Here is a 15,422-nt window from a genome sequence, read left to right as displayed (position 1 = left end):
ACATATTCAGCGTTTTAGGTCTGCTTTCTTGAATCTTTGCACCCCTTTCTAAACTAGTAGTTGGGCCTTTGAGAACCCCAACCTCAGGGGAGTTGTGCTTTAAGGCCAAAGCAGAGGGGTTGGTAGGTTTCAGAGGTAAATTATTCCAGTTGACCAGAGGGAAGGGGGTATGCTGAGGAGGAAGGAGGGTGGGGGGACATTTGGAGCAGAAGGGAGTGGAGAAGAGGTTAGCCACGCTCCGCCAGCAGCAGGGTGAGGTGCTCAGAGGAGCGCAGTAGGGGACCTCACAGGGGAATCTTCTGCATTGCTACAGATTTGAGCCCCTCTTTTGCATGGAAGCTGTTGAATTAACAGCCTCCAAGAGGCCAAATGAGCTTGGAAAAGTAGGTGAATATCAGTAATGGAAGACCCTCAGCCTAATAGTTTAAGTCTTCCAGATTTTCTCATGACTCAATGGGAGACTGAGATTCCCTCCATCCTCCTACGACAGAGGCTCAGAGAAAGCAAATTTGGTTGGAATTCAGTGGGGCTGGGGGTGGATATTGGAGTCCTAGGCCAAGGAAGGTCAACTTCCCTTAGTGTTTGTAGGATAGATAGTCTCAAATTTTCTGATGTAGAGACTAGGCTTAGTGATCAGACCATTGCTTTTTCTGGAGTCCCCAGCTCATATCTCTCTGCACCATCAATTCTAGAATTACCTTTTGGGCTCTCTGCGTTTAGTCAGCTACCAAACCCCACTAAGTCTGCCTACAAATGATCTCCTTAGTCCATTCTACTTTCTTTATTCCCATTGTCACCTTTGCAAGTTTTCAGGTGATGCTGGTATTGTACTCTCAGGACCCCACTTTAAAAGCCACCTATAGGATGTGTGCTATTATCAAAAGTTCTGTGTGATTTTTAAATGCACAGCAAGTTTGTGAAATCCAACTTCAGTGCCATCAATATGGGAAAGAATGTACTATGTGATTTTTTTTTTTTAATACCAAACACTGCTCTGGGGTGTCAATCCCACTTCACCGTGGCTAATTTCTTCAGCCCATATTGACTGGAGAAGCAGAGAATGCTAAGAAGTGTTTGAATCAAGCATCTTCCCCTTGGCAAGGAGTCCAAGTTGGAGACATCCGGCTTCATCCCAGGATATGGATGCCTGTCATGTACAAAACCAGTCCCAGATTTTTCTAGTTTTTCACACAGGCTTGAACGAAGATGTGGTTGGAAACTGTGTGTGAGATCATGGCTTTAGGGACAACTAATATGATTTAGGCTGAATTTGGACCCTGAGGGATGCTTCCTGTAGATGCTGAGGATTAGTGGTAACAGCTGTTACCCTCCTCATTAGAGACATGGTTGAAGGAGAAGAAAGGACTTTTGTTTAAAGAGTGTGACTTTGCAACTCAGGGGGGAAACTGCTCCATCAAGCCTGAAGGAAAGCGTCTCCCAAGGTAAGTGGATGGTTTTGGGGGGTTCAGATAGATAAGGTGCTGGTAGGAAAGAAGACCCCACTAGCTGAGGTTGGGAAGGGTGAGATTTGTGACTGTGGCTGTGGAAGGGATGTCATACTCATTCCCTTCCTCTCTAGCCTCCGTGTTTGATCTGCCTTTGGGAGGGACACCACCTTGTGCCACCAACAAGGGGTCAGGGGCACTTTCTAGGGACCCCTGTGAGAGAACAGGGCCTGGGAAGCCTCTGCTGAGATTGTGCTTCTCAGCTCATGGTCATTCTCTCCCCGTTAGAGGAAGCAGCAAACATGGCGCTGCATGGGACAGGGTTTTAACCTGTGCCCCTTGGAAAACAAATCCAGAAGAGAAAGACCTTGTCTGAAGGACTCTTGAGACAAGCCTAGGGACCTGTTAGATCATATTCCCCTCTCTCTGTGGCTGGTGCTGGCGGTGATGGTTGTGGGAGGGTAAGACGGGTGACCTCGCCTTTGGGTTGTGTGGATTGTCCTACTGTTTTTATAGCTAGTTTCACTAAATTTGGGGGATTTTATTTTTACCTTTCAAAAACCAACTTTTTAAAGGGGAAGACTTTGACTTCCGTTGTCCCACAGATCAAAGTATTAAACTTTAAAATACCTAGGTATAACACTATCAAAAAATAAGAACATAGAACTATTTTTAAAAATACCCCAAAGTCCTGAATATTTATTCAGAGAGCTCTTATCTGCCTGCTTTGCTCTCTTTAACCTTAGTTTTAGGTGTAACTTCTTTATATTGTATACTTCTCATTCTTTCTATGGGTGGGCATCTGAGGTAGTAAACAAAAATGAAATTTACTGTATTGGTGCTGTCAAATCCCATCATTGTGTTCTACCCCTGAGTCAAAGGCTTTGCAGACGTATTAAACCAGGTACAGGATGAGTCATCTTGGGTGTGATCTCTCGGCTCATCTTCTTTGCTGAAAGTAGTGAAATAACTGAAAAAAGGACAGGAGAAAGGGAAAGGGAATCATCAAAGCATTGCAAACTTAACTGCTTCTAAATAATTGATATTTGGTAGAAATTTTGTAGCATTTAATTCTGTAGTTTGTGATTGTAGAGGTAAGACGCTAATTCAAGTCCCCATATGTCTGTCATTCGCTTGCCCTTATTGGAACGTTGTGGGGGGGTCTGCCTCAACAATAACTTAGTACCCCCACCCAGCCCCTGGATATAGACAGCTTGCAAGTAGTTCACTTCAGGATCCAAACGTTTTCAGGTATTATTTCTTTGACTTAATAATCAATGCTTTTTTTTTTTTCTAAAAAACGGCAATTTGGTCTTATGACAAAGTTACAAGAAGAAAAGTGGTTTTTTTTAAGTGTTTGGAAATGAAACATTTCCTGTAGCCTGGCATGTCTGTTTGATTTTGACCTTGAGGAGGCAGCACTAAAAGCATCCCAGGTACAAAGGGAGTGAGGGATTCAGGTCAGTCACATTCAAAGAGACTTGTATCATTTTCTTAAATAGCATTTGGACTAAAGCCCTTGTTTGTCACTAAATAGGGAAGGGCAGGATGAAGGTCCCAGCTACCTTTGCAGGCTGGGCTTGTGCCTCCCTCTTCCTGACTTCCTGCTCATCTGCCTTCTCCCATGGGGCTGGTGCTGTGGCGTGTGGGGATATGCAGCCCAGACACATCCAAGCCCAGCCCCAGCGCTCCAGCTCCCACCACCTCACCATCCACAGCAGCAGGTCCTACTCACCAGGGGACAAGATTCCAGGTAGGTATGGGAGCATCGGAGACACTCTAGGAGCCCCGGAGCCCTGGGGGGTCCTCCCAGTTGTGTTTACCCCAGGCAGGAACCTCTTGAACTGAAGTTTGGCTAATTCCTAAGAAGCAATTATGTGGCCAAAACTAAGCATGAAATTTTTGTGTCATGGAAACCACAGGATAATGAATCTCTGTATTGGTAGCAATCTTGAAAAGAGAACAAAGTAATGTTATTATAAAACGTGATCTTGTCCTTATCATAAGATAAATATATGTTATCATAGATGGAAATATGGTACCCCAATATTATATTGGTTGTGAAAAATATAATTATTCTCATTATTTAAAACTAAAACTCACCCATCAGTTAACACTTGTGAGATTATAGGTGTGTTGATTTGCTTGACTTATGGTCACCATTTTGCAATGTGCATCAAAACATCATGTTATATACCTTAAATATATATGATAAAAATCTTTAAAAATAAAATTCAGTAGGGAATGATATTGGCCAAATTATATGGTTATATTGTGTGCATGCATAAATATGTGGTAATGAATTCCACCATTATACACAACTATAATGCACCAATAAAAATATGAAAAAAAATTAAAAATAAAATACAGGGATGAGGGTGTGTGTAGCTCAGTTTTATAGCATGTGCTATATGTACCCTCCTGCCACACACAGCCCCTGCTCACCTCTTTCTAATGGTTTGTTTACTCTAGGTATCTTGCCTACATGGATTCATATGTCATTTTGCATCTGACTTATTGCCCTTATTATGTTTTCAGGGTCCATCGATGTTGTAGGATATATCATAGGAATTGTGTTTTAAATACAGAAGATGATACACAGTTTTTAAGTCCAATACAAGAGAATGAATATCCTCATCTTTCCACAGTGCTACCAATACTAGTCATGTTCATATTTTAATATTTGCTAATATGATAGATACAAAATAGTGACTCATTTACAACTGCTTTTAAAATTATGACCCAGTTTGTTTTATTTTCTATTAGTGTCCTTTTGTTATTTTGGGAGGGATCATCTATGTACTGATTCACCTTAATTCTATGCCATTGTCTGTTTTAAATGTTATAAAGACTTAGTTTATTATCTGTATTTTTATTTCATCTCCATCCATATTTTTTTAAATATAGTAAACTTTACTCATCTTTTCCTTTTGGCAAATGGGTTTTGCTTAGAGAGGTGTACTTATTTCTGATGTGTAAAAAGAAATGTTTCTAGTTTTTAATTTAATTTTTACATACCTTTGGTCCAAACAGACTTTATTTTGGTGTGAAACTTGGACTGTTTTTCCTCCTAATAGTTTGCTCACTTTCTGGGAGAGGTGACAGGTCTTCCACTCTTAGCTTTGAAAACACCCCCATCACCCACTATGGGAGCTGAGCCGAGTGTTCTCTGTGGCAGTGACCGTGAGGAGCAGTCTGGATTTCATGGGGTTCCTGCTGCAGGCTCGGAGGGTGTCTGATCATCAGATGGCTGGCACTTTTGTCCTCATTCCTCCTCGCTCCAAACTGATCACTTGCTTTGAAGAGGCGGACGCAGTCACCCACTCTGACAAGTCCCCGAAGAGAAACCTCTCCTTCGTGTGGAAGGCCCCTGCTGAGCCTGTGGGGGACATCAGGTTCCTGTAAGTCAGGGAGGTGCTGTTTCTTGGTCTCTGAGTTCACTTTGAGGACAGGGCGGGGAGTCTTTCATATCCTCGGTCCCCTTTGCCATATGTAGCCACCTTAGAACAAGGACAGGGTTCCTGCGGCTACCTAATCCAGACATCCTATGCAGAGGGCCACTAAACAGGGCTTTGGCCTCAGATCTCCGCCATTATCCACAGTCCTGGGGCGTGTTCTTTCCCTCCCCGGAGCTGCAGGTGAACCTTAGCCAACCTCTTCCAGAATTTCTCTCCAGGAAATTCTGACTAGAAGACAAAAGAGCTGGTGATAGGAGAGGAGAGACAGAGAGAGACAGAGGCAGATGGACAAATGGACACTTCCCTGGATCAAGGAGAGCCACTGCAGTCTCTGTGCCTTGGCATGTTCTCTACCAAATGGGCAGAATGAGCCTGGTGTGGCGGCACATGCCTTAGTCCTGGTACCCTGGGGGCTGAGGCACAGGACGGCTTGTGTCCTGTCTGGGCAATGTCACAGGTAAATAAATAAATAAAATGAAAATTAATTAATAAAATCAATGGAGGGCATCCTAATTATACCATCCACCTCCTGGGGTTGTGTAAGGAGGAAAAGCCATGCATGCAGAGTACTTAGGGCAGTTCCGGTAAGAGCAAGCTTCATATCTTATCTTCATTCCTCCAAATGAAATACTTGTTTTATCATTCCTTTGAGATTCTGCCATTTACCAAGAGAGAATTTTTCATCCTTTGGGTAAGGGGAGTGTGTCCCTGAGTTTCTTCCCCCCACACCCTTGGAAATACAGAAGGGAGACTGCACCCAAGGGTGGAGGCCTCTCCACCATGTTTGCCCTCTGCCCTGGGAGCCAGAGACAAGGGTCATGGTCCACCCCGTGCTGTCCCTCCTCCATCCCTTCCTGGAGGCCAGGACAGCAGGAAGAGAACACTGCGCCCTCACAGGGCTGCCATGTGGTCAGGAAGGGGCCTGCAGGATGCTGAGTGTAACAGCCTCTGTCCTGGCTTCAGTTCTTATCTGGGGCAGGGGATTCTGCCGCATGAACTCCCTCAATCTCTCCAGTGGCTTTTCCCTCTCAAAGCCCCTCCGTTCTTATTCTGGGGTTCACCACCACAGTTGCCCTGTGCTCACAGGAAGTGGTTTAAAGGCTGTTGCCTCCATGTGACAGGAAAAGGAGCCCCGTCACTGGGTCAGAAGTCGTTCCCAGTCACCGTGGACTCTCCCCTCCTGGAATCCCTGCCACGCACTGGTGACCGAGGCCTGATCCAGGACTCCCAGTTGTTCCTTCTCTCTCTGGGAGACCTCAGCTGCATGAGTCACAGGGTCCTGCTGTGACTGCCCTTGGAAAACGTAAAGTGGGAAAAATGATACTCGCCAAGAATACCTACCTCCCTGAAAATTTGGAAGGATAAATAAATGGCATAACGTTTGTGAAAGTGATTTGCACTGAAGAAAGGCATTGTGGGTTCCAAATGCTATTTTGAATAGTAATGATTTCTCTCTAACCTTCAATAGAATCTACAATTACAATAGAATCATACCAGTGTACCACAGAATTTTGAAAAATTAATGATGTCATTGGTAGTATCTCAGTGAGGGTTAAAAATAAAGCTGAAGAAGCAACCTTTTACTTGGGTCTAAACAATTCAAGAAGACACCTGTTAGTCAAAACGAACTCTTTCCCCTGTGCTTCATAACTGCTCAGCCAGAGATTTACCAGCCCCCAAAAGAGATTTTTGATGCCTATATTTATTAGGAAGGGTTGTCAATTGTATCTATCCTCTCCTAGTCTAACTACTTGCAACTCTTGAGTTTTTGTTTTATCCAACAATGAAGTCACTCAAAAAGAAATAAAACAATCTCTCTTGAGTTCTTCTAATCATTGAGGTTTAGTGTCCAGCATGTTGACAACTTGCTATTTGGATGGACCAGGGTATGATTTAGGGGAAACTAAATCCATGACTCACTCTGCTCTTTTCCCACAGTTTATCAGTAGTCCAGTCGTATTTTGTTTACTGGGCAAGGATTGAATCAGCTGTTGTGTCACAACAGACACGTAGCAGAGCCCTCTCTGATGACCACCACCACGCTGTGCTGGGGACGCTGGTGCCAACCCCTGGGCGAAGGCTGGATGACTCTGAAGGGACAGTCCCAGGTACAGCTGACCACTGTGCTTACAATCTGGTTGCCATCGTTATTGACAGTGATCTATTTTCACTTACAAGTGACTACTGCCAGTTTCCTGTCCCTGCAAAACAAGCAATAAACACCTGCCTCTCGCGGCTGCAGCACATCCCAGGAATGAAACGCGATAACTGGGTGGTGAGAGGGGGTGCTGCTCGTGGTTGCTTCATTGGTTGCAGCAAACACACTTCCTCTGGCTCAACCCAACAAATTTAGATAAACCCTGGTGTGTGGGGGACAGTTAGGGCTGCATTGCAAAACCAAAAGATGACAAGACCCTTCTACCTTCATCTTTGCTGGTCCGCATAGGACTGCCTTAGTCCCCTGAAGCTACGCAGGGAGCACCAAGAAGAAATGAGCTATTTTTCTTTCTTTCTTTCTTTCTTTCTTTGTAAAACCTCATCCAGTTTTTATTGTTACTTTCCATGGTAGGCAGATGGCTCTTTGCAGCCTGGGTTGGAGAACAGAATGAAGAATAAGAGACTGTTTCAATAGGAATCAACTTTTCCCCTGGTTTATGGCATGATTTTATCCTCATGATTTTATTGGCCCATGAACTTCTGAAAAAAAAAAAAAGAAACAAAACAAAACAAATGACCAAAATCCCCTAACCAGCCAGAGAAGGCCTGACCTCCCTGGCATCCTGTGACATGGAGCCGCTTCTCATTATCTATTTCTAGTTAAGGGTGCTGAGCAGACGCTCTCATGAAAACACCCAATCACCTCCACAGAAGTTTCCATCCTTAACCCATTCAATCCCAGTTTCCTTTGTTCTTGATTCTTTCCTTAAAATTCTTAGTTGATACATTAAAAAGTCAAACTCCAACCAAATCCCTGCCTGTGCTCAGGGTAGCTGACCCAGGCACAGGGACAATCAAGGGCCACCCTCCCTTTTCTGTCCCTGTCCCCAAAACTTTGTTTTCTACTCTTGCCCCAGAACAGCTCTTCCAGTTTTCTGCCAACACACTCTAGAAAGCAGAGTGAAGAACTCAGGGTCTGAGAGGTGGCCCAGGAAACACCCTGCAGACCCAACATGGCGGAAGTCTCATGTTTTATTTTATAAAACAGGAAAATGCTGCATCCAGCCCCAAGCACGAACATGTTTGTTTTAATACGGATGTGAATAAAAGAGAGACATCAGGAGGAAGCGTAAGAAGACTTCAGTAGTTATATGTCAATGAAGACTTGTTGAAATTGGAAAAATAGTACATTGTGTTTCTCAAACATATTTGCCACAGACCCTCAGGACATTTTGGGGTCCCACTGCACCCCTGGGGATGATTTACTCTTCTACTTCAAGCTTTCTCTCTGAGATTCCCTCAACATGGGCGGTTCCTCATGATGATCTACATTGCTAGCAGGACACAGCTCATCTCTTATCTCTTTTTATTTTTATTTATTTTTTTAATAAATCTTTTTTTAGAGGGGGGGAGAGAGAGAGAGAGAGAGAGAGAGAGAGAGAGAGAGAGAGAGAGAATTTCAATATTTATTTTTCAGTTTTCGGCGGACACAACATCTTTGTTTGTATGTGGTGCTGAGGATCAAACCCGGGCCGCACGCATGCCAGGCGAGTGCGCTACTGCATGAGCCACATCCCCAGCCCCATCTCTTACCTCTTTGACAGAAGTTTTTCTCATACTTCTTGGTAGGCTAGTGTCTTTCTCCATGTAGGTGGCTGTCAGAAGATATCTTTGACTGAGTTATTTCTAAACAACAGAAATTCACTGCTCACAATTCTGGAGGCTAGAAGTTCAAGATCAAGGTACCAGCAGGTTCAGTGTCTGGTGAGGGATCAAGCCTTATAGATGGCGCCTTCTATGTGCCTCACATGATGGAAGGGGTAAACAAAGCCCCCCAGGCCTCTTTGTAAGGGCACTAATTCCATTCACGAGGGTACTGCCTTCATGAGCTAATCGCCTTCTTCAAGGCCCTCTACTACATTGAGGTTAGGTTTCAACACATGAGTTTGGGGGAACACACTTCAGACCATAACAGCAAAAGTAATTGCTTCCCTAGCTCTGGAATTGAAGTCCTCTTCACATTTATACTTCATAAGTTGAGCATGTAGAGTCTCACCTCCTAGATTTTGAGTTCAGGGACAATGATCATGAATCTGCCTCAGTTCTCCATGCCCAGACACCAGAAAAACTCCCAGCATGCATTGGGTCTGTCCACCACATCTGAGTGCAATTTGAGTTCAGGCAGGAATTCCAAACTGTCCGTTGCTGTATGTGCCTGGGTTATACTACTTTGTTCTTCTCCTCAGTGTTTTTGAATGATGAAAACATCGGAAAAAAAGGGGCACCAAATACTGGCCAGATGAACTCTGCCAATACTGTTTTGGTCAACGCCAACCCTGTCATCTAAACCATAACTGTGGTTACCCCTTACTCAGTGCTGCTTGTGTGCCAACCACAGCGCTTCAGTTATTTTATGTCCTCCCTCAACAGTTCTGCACTAGGGGTTCTGTTATTGGCCCCATTATGCAAATAAACTAATGCTCTGGGAAGACTTGCCCAAAGCTAGGAGTTGGCAGAGAGGAGCAAGGAGCCCAGATCATAATCTGACTCCAGAAGGAGCCCTTGCTTGCTTGCTGCCCTGTTTGCAGATATTTCTAATGCTCTGAGCCCTGTGTTAGCCTGTCACAGATGAGGAATCAGCTGGTGGAGGGCAGTGGAGTGCATGGGTCTCGCCTCTGCCCATAACAGACACTCAAGTCACTATCATCACCGGGGGATTTAGAGTGTTAATAATATATGGCAAAAGACACATGGCAAAAGATCTAGGGTTTTAAGACATCTGATTTGTGGATTCTACTTTTCTTCTAGCTAGAGTTTCTGGCAGAGGTGAAAATAAAAATACAGTGTTCCAGTGGCTTCTCTATTCCCTGTGTGATGGCAATTAAGAACATACAAGTCCAGAAGAGCCAGTGACTTCCTCCCTAAAGAGATGTGAGAAATCAGTGCTTCGCTACGTGGTTAGGAGGTTATGTTACTGAGCAGATCATCTTCCTGTTGACATTTTTGAGTGCCTCACATTTAATGACCATTCTTAAGGCACATTAGAGTATCCACTATCTGCCCTGTTTTTGTAGACATTTGTACAAATCAATATGGGGAAAATGCTCTCACCGTCTTCAGGCCTGGGCTCAGCTCCCAGGGCCCCATCACACTTTAGCGATGGCACAGAGATGTTGCTGTTGTTTTTACAGGAGCTTCAGAAGAGGACAATTCACATCCTGTCCCTGCTAGTATCGGGGTGACAGAGTTGCCTGGGGACACAGAGACTCTGTCCCAATCACCGTCACGTATAGCTACTGCAAGCAGCCATGGCCAGCAACCCAGGGGAGACAGCAATCGAATCCTAGAACCATCCCTGGATTTCCATAGGCTGGAGCGGCTTGGGGCCCTCAAGAAGTTCTCCTCAGGGGGCTTTGCTTCCAGCCTGAGCACCCACCATAGGTAATGGGTGATGGAGTTGTGCGTTAATCAGCTTTTCATCTTTGTGACCAAAATACTTGACCAGAACAACTTAGAGGAGGAAAAGTTTGTTCTAGGTTCATGATTTATGAGGTTTAGTCCATGGTCGGCAGATTCCATTGCTCTAGGCAGAGTACCATGGTGGAAGGGCATGGCAAAGGAGAGTGCTGAGCTTATGACAGCCAGGAAGGGAAGAGGGGCCAATCATTGCTACCCAGGTAGTCCATTCAAGGATTAATGTAGGATTAGGTTACAGCTCTCAAAGTCTAATCATGTTACCTCTGGACATTCCTGCATCATCTAACATGAGCTTATTGGGGGATGCCTCCTATCCAAACCATAACACATGGGTCATTTGGTACAGGTGGTGAGATGAAGCTAAATATTGTGGCACTTGGAATCTGATGAAAAAAAAATCTCAGCCATATTTATTTATAAGTGCACAAAAACACCCTTATCATAGCAAGGCTACTGGTCAGAAGAGTTGGGTATGATAATCACCCAGGGAAACCTCCTTTCTTGGACGGGTGAGGTCTCTGAGAGGCTGCTATAAGTAAAATGAAATCATTTAGTGTTTAAATATATTTATGGTATGATATATAAATATTATGTAAAATGATAAGTTATAGTTCCTGGTGAGTTCTTTACTACTATCCTCACTCACCCACCCCTCACTTTTCCTTCTGTCTTCTCGTCCCAAACTCAGGAGTTATTCCAGGAAAATCTGAAGCCATCAGCATTTAAAACATGGTAGGAGATACTACTTTTTCATCCAAATACTTAATGACCCTTCTCAGCCCTCCCATTCTTCCCTTTAGGACTCAGGATGATCCAAGCTTTCATTCCTTGGAAACGTGCCTGCCCTTGGATAGGGATGAACAGGTAAGAGCTTGAATGGTGAGTGGAGGTCAAGGTTGGTATTTTGATCCCTGAGTGGGAAGTTCCAGGAAAACAGAGCTATGAGACTAGCAGCTGAAGAGAGAAGGCAAGGATATGATATATACGAAGTGTCTTGGTACTGATCAATACCAGCCATTGCTTTCTATGCAGTATCTCTGAAGTTATCAGCAATTGTAGAAATGGATGGTTTTAGAGATTTGTTTGCCCACTTAGCTGTGGTTAATAATTTCTTTTCTCTCCCCCTCCACTTCTCCTTCATAACACGAGCCTGGAAACACCATGGATGGCTCAGAGGGTAGATCAATGGGCAATATAAAATATACATGCCCCCTGATTTACTCTTCCTTTGAAGCCTTAGAAGGAACACAAAATAAAACATAGTATAATATTCTTGCTTGAATTTATTAGAACCTTCAGCAAGATTAACAGTCCCTCCTGCATGGGTCCTGCCATCAAAAAACATACTCAAAGCCTTCAGCACCAGGAACGATGCAGGTCCCCTGTGGGCTTGGAAGCCTCTTAAAGGATCCTAAGCTTGTTCTAGTAACTGGCCTCCACACTCTGAGTGGGGTTTCCATTAGCTGCTCTGTCCCCGCTGATAACAAATGCATAGTTATCTACTTGGGCATTTTACTTTCAGCTCTTTTAGGAATAGGCAAGAGGTTGGGCCTAAAAGGAACACAAATTAGTGGTAAAGTTTATTGGCAAATTGGGGGGAAGATCAGCTCCTTTAGCTTATCTTTTCTTTTCTAGGATGAGATGACAGCCTCTCATAGGTCACCAGTGAGGCTTGCTCTGTACACTGGCCACCTTACTGAGCCCCGAAGTCTCTGGTCTTCTGAAGCGTCCACTGGGAGTGGAGTGGGGGCATCCAACACAACCCCTGACTTTCACATCTCTAGTGCTTCCCAGCGTCAAGTGGCTGGTGGCCAGGCATCAAGGCCCTCTGCCAAATTTGTACCTGAGTCAGAGTACAGGGATTCCAGAATGGGGACAGGGGAGGGAGAAGGTGGTGTGGGACACCCTAGCAAGACTGTGAGGCCTGCAGTAGGGCAGGAGGGTGCCAGTGCCCCTTTGGGGATCCAGCTCAGCACGCCGCAGTTGGGCACCTTACTCTGTCTGTCAGCCACCCTGGGCATGGCCCTGGTGGCTGGCCTTTGCTACCTGCATGCTCAGCATTGCCACAAGCGAACAGAAGTGTCCTTCAGTGAGCCAGCCGCGGATGCCATCGCCAGGAGCGACGGTGGGGAGACTGTTCACGTCAGGAAGATTGGGGAGAACAGGTTTGTTTTGGTTCAAGCGGAATACAACAGGATCTCTCCTTCTGAGGGTAGCAGGAAAGCAGTCCTCTGAAAGGACTCTGGGCTCTCAGTGGCCTCCTGACACTCTGCAGAGCGGCTCAGTCCAAACAGGACTAATGAGAATTCCTGATGAGGATGGGGATTCATGGCGCCTTTGTCAGCACGCAGCCAGTGGAGGAGGCAGCGAGAGGCCCGGCTGATCAACAGAGGGAGTTCTCGCCCAGCTTTGTTGTCTTAACATCTGTAATTTAGCTTCTTTTTTTTCCTTTTTGCAATTAGACGTTCTGTTTGAAGAGTTAAACTCGACACAATGAATATTGTATAACCTGCTCATTAACTAGACTCCTGTGGCCATCAAGCTTCCTCCGCTGCCTTGAGGAACCCGCTGGAATAGAAATTCTGTCCCTCCTCAGTGTCTCAGCCTCATCTCCTCTAACTCTTTGAAAAGAAGTAATGTTGGGTTTGTGGCTTTTGCAATAAAAAAGAACTGCAGCCCTCTCTTTCCTCTCTAAACCACCCTAGAAGTTTACTTTTTGAAACTGGGGCTCAAAAAACCAAGTTGGAACTCTGTTCAGTTGCTTAGGTCAATGGGAGTATATTTGGTCTGCTAAAACTCAGCAATCTGGCAAATCTGCCATAGAAATTAATCCAAAGCAAGACCGTTTAGAGAGTCTGGATGAATACATCTTTGGGAAAACATAAGCCCCAGAGCAGGGCAGGAGCCTCCCTATCAGATGTAAATGGATCTGGGACTTCCCAACCATTCACACTTGGTGGAAAGACTTGTGTTTCTCCACAAGTGTCAGACATCTTGCCTTTGCCAAAGGTGAGGCTGGAAAAAAAAAAAAAATTACCAGCAGAGTTTGAAGAACAGCTGTTACCTTTTCTCTCAGGGGATGTCAGAAAGAAACCTTCATGGACGGACACGGTCCATCTGATCTCCTCTCTTTATGAAATTCACTTTGACTTAGAATGGTTCCAGGGATCTAAATAGTGTCAAGACATTAGGGTTGACTAGAATTCTTAAACACGTTCAACTAATACATTAGTTGAATTAAGGGCCTCTCCTGAGAGAACGCCATTACAAGTCATCGTGCATTTTAATATGGAAACAAACACCACCAGAAATTCGGAAAGGATATTTAGTTATCTTGCACCTATTTCAGAGAGGTAGGATACTGGTAAATTAGCGTAGGTTTTTCACATTTGGTCGTCACAATAATTTAATAAGTAATAAATTCAGTAACTTTCCAAGGACAGCAAGGCATTCATGACACCCCAATTCAACAACAAAAAACATTTCCTTAAAAAGACTGAGAGTGTACGAAATCACAGCTCCAGCTATCTCAACAGCCTACTTTAGCTCATTGGGCATAGCTCCTTCTGCACCCTGGACTGGGCAACTCTGTCCCCAGCTTCAATCCTGAGGCACTGGTTGGTAATCTGTGTGTTCATGAATGAACATGTTCTAAGAAGGCTATGGAAAGAACCCACATGTGCTGTCCCACAATGGGGGCACAGATAGCCCTCCTTTATACCCAACCCTCCTAAAAGACCACCTTCCTCCCAAGAAGCAAATACGGAGCTCATTAGTCATTGCTCTCATCCAGCCACATCACCTTCAAGAGCTTCAGGTCCAAGGGGCAATTTTCTTATGTTAAACTGTTAGCTATGGATGTAGAACAAATTTTCCTAAAACTTAGTGGTTTAAAACAATCTCTACCACCAAATTTTTTCTCCTTCCTGATTCTGGAGTTACCTGGGCTCAGCTGGGCCTTTCTGAGGCTCCTTGAGTTGCTGAGGGGTTGGGACATCTGGATATGGCTTACCTGGCTGGCAGGTGGTGTTGGCTGTTGGCTGGGCTTGTTGTTGAAAATGGGAAGCCATCTGGCTCTTTTTTTTTTTTTTTTTTTTTTTTTTTGTGGCTTCTTACACCATGCTGCCTGCAGAGGGAGAGTTCCAAGAACATATAACCCGAAACTGCAGATCTCTTGGGACCTCACCTTGGTTTCACTTCTGCTTCTCTCTGCCAGTCAGAGCAAGTCACAGGACCAGCCCCCATTGAAGATCAGTCAATTTCACATTTTTGACAGGTGAGTTGTCAAAGGATTTGCAACTATCTTTAATTCACCACTAGTTCTGGTTAGACCCTGACCTGCTCTGGGGGTTCACCTGAGAGTAGAAGGAGGAGCTGTTTATCTCAGGTAGATGCCCTCAGTTGCCTCCCCTGAAGAGCATCAGAGCAGTTGAGAGAACTCTCTGATTCCAGGCTCAGGGTTTTTCTCTTCTCCTGGTGGGTTCTGGCTCAGGCAAAAGAGTGACGTTCTGCTGAAAGACAAGGTAGACCTCTGAGCCTTGGCTTCCTCATCAGAGAAAAGGGAATCAAGATCATTCTTTTGGTTGTTGTAAATATTAAATGCTTGCACACTTGGCTGTCTACCCATAGCTAACGGATCTGACATGCCATTGCTATTAATGTCATCCTGCAGCTTCAATATTGTCCTTAAATCTTGCCCATTTAGAGAGAATTCTGTGACCACAGACAACTGTCATTCCCTTGCTATGGCAACTCCCACCCTTGTGCAGCCCCAACCCCACCCCACTTTCCTGCAACTTGAGGGGTAGTGTGGAACCAGTTGCCATGGTAGCCACTGGCTACAATTCCTGCCATGTATCAGATATGTTTGCTGTGACATTTTGAC

The 15,422-nt window shown here is 44.7% G+C and overlaps 1 protein-coding gene across 1 annotated transcript; it reads left to right on the top strand.

The window, feature by feature from the left end:
* Positions 1 to 1,361: 1,361 nt before the first annotated feature.
* Positions 1,362 to 13,100, top strand: REELD1 (reeler domain containing 1). Its single transcript, XM_081304150.1, has 7 exons — positions 1,362 to 1,442; positions 2,983 to 3,198; positions 4,624 to 4,846; positions 6,842 to 7,011; positions 10,252 to 10,501; positions 11,338 to 11,401; positions 12,173 to 13,100. Exons 2-7 carry the CDS (start codon positions 2,994 to 2,996, stop codon positions 12,770 to 12,772), a joined length of 1,512 nt encoding a protein of 503 aa, XP_081160276.1. The 5' UTR covers positions 1,362 to 1,442; positions 2,983 to 2,993; the 3' UTR covers positions 12,773 to 13,100.
* Positions 13,101 to 15,422: the final 2,322 nt, after the last annotated feature.

The sequence above is a fragment of the Spermophilus citellus genome (assembly GCF_964194105.1).
Source record: "Spermophilus citellus genome assembly, chromosome: 8".
Lineage (NCBI taxonomy): Eukaryota > Metazoa > Chordata > Mammalia > Rodentia > Sciuridae > Spermophilus > Spermophilus citellus.
The sequence above is the reverse complement of the archived record's forward strand: the minus strand, read 5'-3'. Positions and strand labels throughout refer to the sequence as shown.